Source organism: Pteropus alecto, unplaced genomic scaffold (genome assembly GCF_000325575.1).
Source record: "Pteropus alecto unplaced genomic scaffold, ASM32557v1 scaffold276, whole genome shotgun sequence".
NCBI classification, from domain to species: Eukaryota; Metazoa; Chordata; class Mammalia; order Chiroptera; family Pteropodidae; genus Pteropus; species Pteropus alecto.
In genome coordinates, this window is record NW_006438074.1 from 6,546,183 (window position 1) to 6,554,562 (window position 8,380).

Here is an 8,380-nt window from a genome sequence, read left to right on the forward strand (position 1 = left end):
TATATATACACACACACACACACACACACACACACACACACACAGACATGCACGCACACACAGACACACACACACACAGCATTTGTGACCACAGAATGCTGAGAAAGCCCTTAGGACTATCAGGATTTATTATATTGGCAGGTACCACTTATTTATACTAGTATTGTATTTCTATCTCCTTATAAAAATCAGATCTTGAGGCAGTGATGGTAAATGAGTTAAGTCACTAGCATGTACATTAGAGTCTGGATAATAAAGAGTTTGTTTATCGTTTGGCACTCTGCACCTTAGCATTTTTTTCTTAGCCTTTTAAAACCAGTATGTTTCACATGACTCTGCCAATATATGTTCCAGTGTTCCTCTGTGTCTGCTGGTCACTATTTATGGACTGCTCATATTTCAGGCCCTGGAGTTTGGGCCCTCAGTAACCACTATTTAAGTTGCTCCTTCACAAAGTACATTGCATTTGTTAGCATGGGCTGATCCTTATATTTGAACCAAAATCTGGTCAGCTGCTCCCTTTGGGAAGTTAAGGATATACCCGCTTAGACCTTTTTTTGCCACGGTTTCATGTTGTCCTTGGTGCTGTGCTAGGGTGTTAACTGTGGCCCTGTTTTTTCCTCTTTTGCAGGTGAATTTGGAAGGCAAAGCTAGTCCTCTGTCTCTCCTTCAAATGGCTTCCCCAAGTGGCTTCTGTGTCTTGGTTCGCTTGCCCAAGCTGATCTGTGGAGGAAAAACACTACCAAAAACATTATTGAACATTTTGGCAGATGGCGCTATTTTAAAAGTTGGAGTAGGATGTTCAGAAGATGCAAGCAAGCTTCTGCAGGATTATGGCCTTGTCGTTAAGGGGTGCCTGGACCTCCGATACCTAGCCATGATGCAGAGGTATGGTTTGTACAATGCTGGGATTCCTGGAGCTGAGGGGCAAATATTTTAGCAAGATTTATAGATTAATGAGAATCAATAATGAAGCATCTGAAATTCTTTAGGAACAGAGTGGCTTCTGAGATGCATATTGAACTTTCGAGGAAATATTCCAGCTCCTGAAAAAACTTTAGTTACCTAGAATTGGTCTTTTTAGATGAAACTTTAATAAGGTGTCTCTGTAAGCTACAGATTATAACCTGATGGCCCCACTGGCTAAATTAGGGCTGCAGCTGGTTTTTTTGGGGTTTTTTTTTCATATGATAATTTTGGGAAATCTTAGTTTAAATCCAGAAGATTTAATGTAAAAATCTGTATTTCTGACTTCTCTTGAAAAATTAGATGATTTGACTATATGAGGTCAGTTGTTCTTATTTATTTAGTATTTTATTTTATTATTAGTTTCAAGTATACAGTACATTGGTTAGACGTTTATATAGTTTATGAAACAATCCCCCCAATTACTCCATCACCTCTCTGGCTCTGCACCTAGCTATTACATTACTGCTGACCACATTCCCTGTGCTGTGCTCCCCATCCCCGTGACCATCTGTCAGCTACTAATTTGTACTTCTTTAACCCTTCACCCCTTTCCCCCAGCTCCCCAACCCCTTTCTCTTCTGGCTATCACCAGATAGGGTCAGTAGTTCTTGATGGCAACAATTGTCTGGGTAGCACTGTCCTCTTTTAAATGAGGATGCTCTGTTCTTTCGCTCAAGTCCACACCTCTCCCAGTGTAACCCCAACTCATCCTGTAAGCATTTGAGTTTGCATACCTTGCTTTAGGCCAACAGTGGTGGCAGCTCTTATCCTTTACTGGGAGGAAGAGAGATTTCCCTTTCCCTTGGAATTATATTTTTATGGAAATTCTATTCTAATTTTTTTTTAGGGAGTCTAAGTTACCTTCTCATGTGTATCTCAGGTCCTCATTTTAATAATGCGGACTGAAACTGCCTCTCTCCCTGCCTCAAATGACATTGACATTAAAAGTTTAGAGGATTTAGTAAACTAAGGGAAGACCAGATTAAAATCTATGCTTATTGTAATTTTTTAGTATAAAATGAAATTTTATTTTAGCTTTGTAGTTTGCTTATGTTAATAAAATTCATAAGTATCATTTTTTTTTTTCAAATAATACATGAAAATATTTACTGTAAAAAATTTTGAACTCTGAAAGTGTTTGGAAATAAAAGTAGAAGCCATCTTTCATCAGGCTCTCTGCCCTTTGGCACTGCCTCCCCAGAGGTGCCCACTGTTACTCTGTTGCTAGAGGTGGTGTGCCCAGTGGCTAAGAGTTGACTCTGGAACGGACTGTGTGGGTGGGAGCACCAGAGCTGCCACTTGTCAGCTATGTGACCTTTGGCAAATTACCAAACTCCACTTACTCCTCAGTTCCGTCATCTGTAGAGATAATAATGTTCCCACCTCATACGACTGATGCGAGGATTAAATGAGTTAAACTATGTAAAGAACTAGAAATAGTGTTTGACGCAACATTCTTGCTGTTTAAATTTTAACTATTACCATCATCATCAACACTGTCATCACTACCACCTTCCGCATCATCATCATCAGATTGGTTTGTCTTTCCAGATCTCTTTCTATGCAATTACAGTCCTCATTTGGAATATGTAGAAATTAGTGGTGCTCTGAATTCTCTGTCTGGCTAAATGCAGAATGGCCAAGTGTCAGAATAATGATTTGGCTAAAGCTGAATACTACCATGAACTTCTGTAGAAATAAGAATGAAGCATTTATCAGGCCTTTCAATTTTTAATGAAATTTTATTAAAACTAAACATTATTTTATTATTGAACAACTTAGTAAAAATAAATTTTTTAATATAGTGTAAGAAATTTGTCATTCTAGTGCAAGAATTATACTTAGCACTGTAGCTACAGGTTGCTCCTGATGTTTGCCATAAGTAGTTGTAACTTTCAGTTGACTTTGGGGAGGAGCACAGATTTTCTTTTTTTTGTTAATGCTATCTTTTTCATACTCTTTATATTTTTATTATGTGTTAACCAAAAATGATTCTTTATAGAGATTGTTATATATGATTTTGGAATCTTTCCTAGTGAAACTTTGAAGTAACAAAGGCGGCATCTTGTTTTTAATTCATCCTCAAGTAATGTGAAACCTTTCCAAATATGACATTTAAAAAAGACTAATGAGTCTACGGCCATGCTACCCTGAACAAGCCCCATCTCATCTGATCTCGGAAGCTAAGCAGGGTTGGGCCTGGTTAGTAGTTGGATGGGAGACCATCTAGGAAGACCAGGTGCTGTAGGCGTAAAAAATAAAAAAAATAAGGTTGTAATCTGTGAGGTCAACCTAGGGTTGCCTCGCCTAAAAAAAAAAAAAAAGACTAATGACCTAAATGGAATTAAATAACTAAAAATAAGTACTGTCTTTCAATGAGGGTATTGATTTCAAGAATTATGGAATATCCATGTTCGAAAAATCACACAACTGTGAAAAAGGTTGAACTAAGTACATTTGTACTTACTGTCATGTCATTGAGTGATAGAGCAAGTAGCATAACAGAAAGCAAAATAAATATCAGAAAATTATATCTACTCCATCTAACCATCTGTTTATTTGTGCATAGAAAAATTCTGGGGTGGGGCAGAGCATACTGTTAATAGTCATATTCCCCAGGAGTTTCAGAAGTGTGGGGCAGAGAGTTCACTTCTCTCCCATTATATTGCTGTATTGTCTGATTTTTTAATAATAAGTGTTCATTACTTTTACAATTTCTAATAAAACAAAAGAAAATTTTATGTCTCCCTAAATCCTTAATTTCCATTAATTGAACCAAAACCTTATGCACATTTAGGTTGTTTTCAATTATTTGTTACTATAAATAGTGCTGCAATGAAGATTGTTTTATGTACATTTGTCCTTAGGATGATTTCCTAGAGGCGGAATTGTTGAATCAGTTTTCATGTTCAAAATTTTGATTGCTATTTATTTTTAAAGTTTTTTTAATAAATGTTGTAAAAATGTACAGTTCACGAATTTTAGATTAGACTGTCTGGTTCATCATGTTGCACTAATAATAGATATAGTTATTTAAAAAAAATATTTGCAATCTAATAGATTAAGAAATTGTGTATAATTTTTATTTGATTTGATGTCTAGTGAGATTATCTGTCATCTGCTTATTAGCCATTTATATGTTTTTATTTGCCTATTCTTGTCCTTTGCCCATTTTTGATACATGATTTTATTTATTTCTTATAGAAACAATTTGCTCTGTAATGGGCTTAGCCTGAAATCACTTGCTGAGGCTGTTTTGAACTTTCCCCTTGACAAGTCCCTTGTACTTCGTTGCAGCAACTGGGATGCTGAGAATCTTACTGAGGACCAGGTACTTCTTATCAGAATAGTTGAAGAATGGAAGCGTCATTGCTTGTGAAGTATAATTATTTTTAAAATTCTTATTCTCAAATATGATATAAGTATTAGGCAGAAATGCCTTAAAATAGACTCATTATCTAATAATACCCAAGGTGACTGGTCTATAATAATGCTTAGTGAGATTTTAGAAAGTGCAGAAAATAATATTTAAATTTGCCATGAAAAAAAATGGATTGAGAGCACAGTGCACATGGTCATGGCTTTTGGACTAGTGGGGTTTATTATCAGTAGCTATAGATTACAGTCAAATGTTAGTAACTATAAGTCTTTTCTCTCAGGCTACTCAGTTTCTCCAGAGATGAATCTTCTAGTCTTCTGCCCAAGAGATCTAAGCCCCACAGCCTATATTCTGGTAGCTGAGTGGGAGAAAGGTACTGGTAGTCTAACCATCCAATATGTAGACTTTCCCATAATCCTCATCTTTTCAGGTGACACTTTGACCCCAGCCTCTGCCATGCCTTGTATTATAAGGTCCAGATCTTCTGTGATTTAGCCATTTATATGACTTACACGTGTCAAAAACTAAATCCTGCACATTGAGTAAACCAAAGCAGAAGATGAGTTTATTGCAAGAGTTTCAATCTGTAAACCAGGAAATTCAAAGCTATGGGAGCAATGAGTTCCGACTAAAGGGTTTTTATGGGGTAACTGCAGCTGATGGGTTGCCTCGTGGTCTTCTTCTTTATTTGGATCAAGGTAGCTGAGAGAGGGGAACAAGGAAGTCCAAAGATGGTATGAATAGACTTGGTGTTTGGGGGTTGGCTGGCTATCTCTGCTGATTTTTGAGGAGAGCTGTACATTCTGTAACTTATGTTAAGTAAAACTTTGGTTTCTTTAATATGCCTGTGTTGGCCAACTCCATTTTGTTCCTGACATAAATGACTTTATTTTAGTTTTGGTTCTACAATCTTTTATTTTTTTGCAGTAGAGATGGAGTAATTGTCTGGCCCTGTGGTATAAAAGAAGAGATGGGGTTTAAGTGTTCTTTATGAATACTTTCATCTTATCTTTCTGTTTCTACCCCTACTTGTATCTTTGCTTTCACAGATACCTGCTGCCCCTCATTCTCTATGCTTTACCATTTTCTGTGGCTCAGATTAATCTGATTTTTGGATTTTTGGCTTACCACCCTCTATAAGCCTAGGTTTGAGTCAGTTTCCACTTATTCATCCTTCCAAATGTTAGTAGAGTTAGCAATAGCTATTATCTTAAGGTTAATATCCTGTGAGAGAACTCTGGGAATCAAATTACTTGAATTTGTTTTCTTCAGCTATTTCTGATTTGTTGTGACCCTCAGTAAGTTACTTCCTTGTGCCTTGGTTTGTTCATTCCTTCTTTCCTTCCTTCTTTTTAATAATTTTGCTGAAATATAATTTACATACAATAAAATTCACCCATTTAAAATATACAAGTCAATGGATTTTAATATATTTACAGAGTTGTGCAACCATCATCACAATCTAACTTTAGAACATTTTCATCACCTCAAAAAGAAACAGCACAGCCATTAACAGCCATTTCCCCTTTCACCCCACCACCCCAACACCTAGGTTTGGTGGGATCATTTGAAGCACTTAAGTTTTTAATTTTGATGAGGTCCAGTTATCAATTTTTTCTTCTATCGCTCATGCTTTTGGTGTCATATCTAAGAAATCATTGCCTAACCCAACATTTACTCCTATGTTTTCTCCTAAGAGTCTTATGTGTTAGCTCTTACACTTAGATTTATGATCCATTTTGAGTTAATTTTTGTGTATGATGTGGGGTAGGAGTCCAATTTCATTCTTTTGCATGTGGACATTTAGTTGTTCTAGCACCATTTGTTGAAAATACCTTGGTTTCCTTATCATTTGAAAATAATTTGTTAAAAAGCACTCCGAACTTTTTACATTCAAGCACACTTTTCCTGTGGGAGAAAACTTGCTGATAGATATGTAGATTATTTGGTCTAGGTAGAAATTTTTATACAAACTTGTTTTAATCTAAAAGCATTAAAAAATCCTTACTAATAGTATTGTTTACCAGGCTTGGTTATTAAAGGTGAATTAAAGGAATCTTAAAGCCCTTACAATAGCATTTGTTAAGAAAAGCTATTAATTATAGTTTTGACTACTTTTATCTATGACCAGTTACTTGGGAGAATGACTTACCATTATTAAAGACATAAATTCCAGAAATAAGCCCTTGTGACTTTTGATATGAGGCCATGTTTGAAACCATTTGTTTTCCTTGATTTCAACGTCTTATTATTAGACATGGCAGTGAACTTCACTATAGTCACACAGGTCTCTTAACGAATTTTGGTCTCAGCTATTCTAGATGACAGCCATCCCCAAAGTGAAGTTCATGTGCTAATTGTTAGGCCTGTGGTAACTGCCCTATCCCAGACTTGAGAAAAATCTGTCCAGTAGGTTTGGTAGCAGATAGAAGGAAACTTCATTGATGTATATAGATTGGGATTTTCAAGCATTTGGAGTAAGTCATTATTTTAACTGTTTTAGTTAAAGACAGGAACATGAGGATTCATTATACAGGTGATATATTTTTTTATAGTTTGAAATTTTTCATAATAATGAGTTTTTAAGAAGAACATGGTACCTGGGTTATTGTACATCTTGAATTAGACCTAAAAGTTGTTTATATCTTTGTAATTGACTTTGAATTGTTCTCTCCGGTTCACTTTCCAGATCACTGATCTCTAACTTTTCTCTTCAGGTAATTTATGCTGCCAGGGATGCCCAGATTTCAGTGGCTCTCTTTCTTCGTCTTCTTGGATACCCTTTCTCTAGGAATTCACCTTTAGAAGAAAACAGTGACCTCGTTGGCTGGAGAAAAGTCTTGGAGAAATGCCAGGATGTGGTAGACATCCCATTCCGGAGTAAAGAAATGAGCAGATTGGGAGAAGAGGTTAATGGGGAAGCAACAGAATCTCTGCAGAAGCCAAGAAACAAGAAGTCTAAGATCGATGTAACGGTGCCAGGCAACCCCCAAGGGAAAGACCCCAGAAAACATAAAAGAAAGCCCCTGGGGGTGGGCTATTCTGCCAGGTAACTGAGTTGTTCCCTGTCAGAGGCTCAGCCTCTAGCAAGGCACATGTGATGCCTCACCTTGGGTCTGGGGAGAAGGCTTATGTGCTAAGGTAGCAGAGGCTCTTCAGGGGTTAATTTTATTCTTCCTTTCCTTCAAGGACATTCAGAGCTATCCTTTGATTTATTTGTATTTTTCTCCTTTTTCTCTTTTTTATTTTTTTATGGATGGTTGGTTGGAGCGGAAATGAGGGGGCCTTAACCTAGCTTTGTCACCGACCTTGATTTGACCTTAGACCTATACTTTCTTTAATTATAAATGAGGGTATAATTATTATTCCTGCTTGCTTCAGAGTAGCTTTGAAAATTAATAATGTGAAGTGCTTCATACTTTCCAGGAAAAATGCATCATCTGATTTCTTGTTCATTTGGTATTTGACGATTTAGAATGGCATCTAGCTCTAAGCCAATGTTATTCTCTAGCCAAGGAGAATTTTCTTGTACGACATAAGCCTCTGTTGCAGAAGAATGACTAATAAGTACTCCGGGGTGGTTTGGTCCCTGTGCCTTTAGGAATTGGATGATTAAATTGAAGCAAGTATTGTGTATGATCCAGAAATAAATCCACATAGTCCTCATTACTTTACCCTGAAGTTCTTTCATTTTAAATTTACTTTGTTTAATCCAATGATTGCTCTATAGGGCAGTTTTCTTGGTGCTCTGTTTCCTGTTTGCTTTCACAAAAGAACTCTGTAACACTACCTAATTCACTCCCTAATGTCCCAATCCGTAAATATAAAAACTAGAAGTATAAACTTAATTCATTTTTTTTTCTATTTCCTAGCCCAATACCAGTGGCAGAAACTTGTTTGTTTGTTTCCATTAGATGTAATGTTTATCGCTAGTGTTAAGAATAGCTTGGGTCACTCAGAAGAGAACATGGGGAGGCAATCAATTCCTTGACCAATAGGTAGCTTTCAGTTTTGGATTTCTCTCTCTTTCCC

At 36.5% G+C, this 8,380-nt stretch overlaps 1 protein-coding gene and 1 pseudogene across 1 annotated transcript in view; both read left to right on the forward strand.

The window, feature by feature from the left end:
• EXD2 (exonuclease 3'-5' domain containing 2) overlaps nt 1–8,380 on the forward strand; it is a 37,986-nt gene that overhangs the window by 24,064 nt on the left and 5,542 nt on the right. Inside the window, exons 3-5 of the mRNA XM_006915156.3 lie at nt 632–888; nt 4,174–4,300; nt 7,066–7,398. Coding sequence (XP_006915218.1) covers nt 632–888; nt 4,174–4,300; nt 7,066–7,398 — 717 coding nt within the window. The remainder of the gene's footprint in view (nt 1–631; nt 889–4,173; nt 4,301–7,065; nt 7,399–8,380) is intronic.
• LOC112482443 lies at nt 3,102–3,220 on the forward strand (annotated as a pseudogene).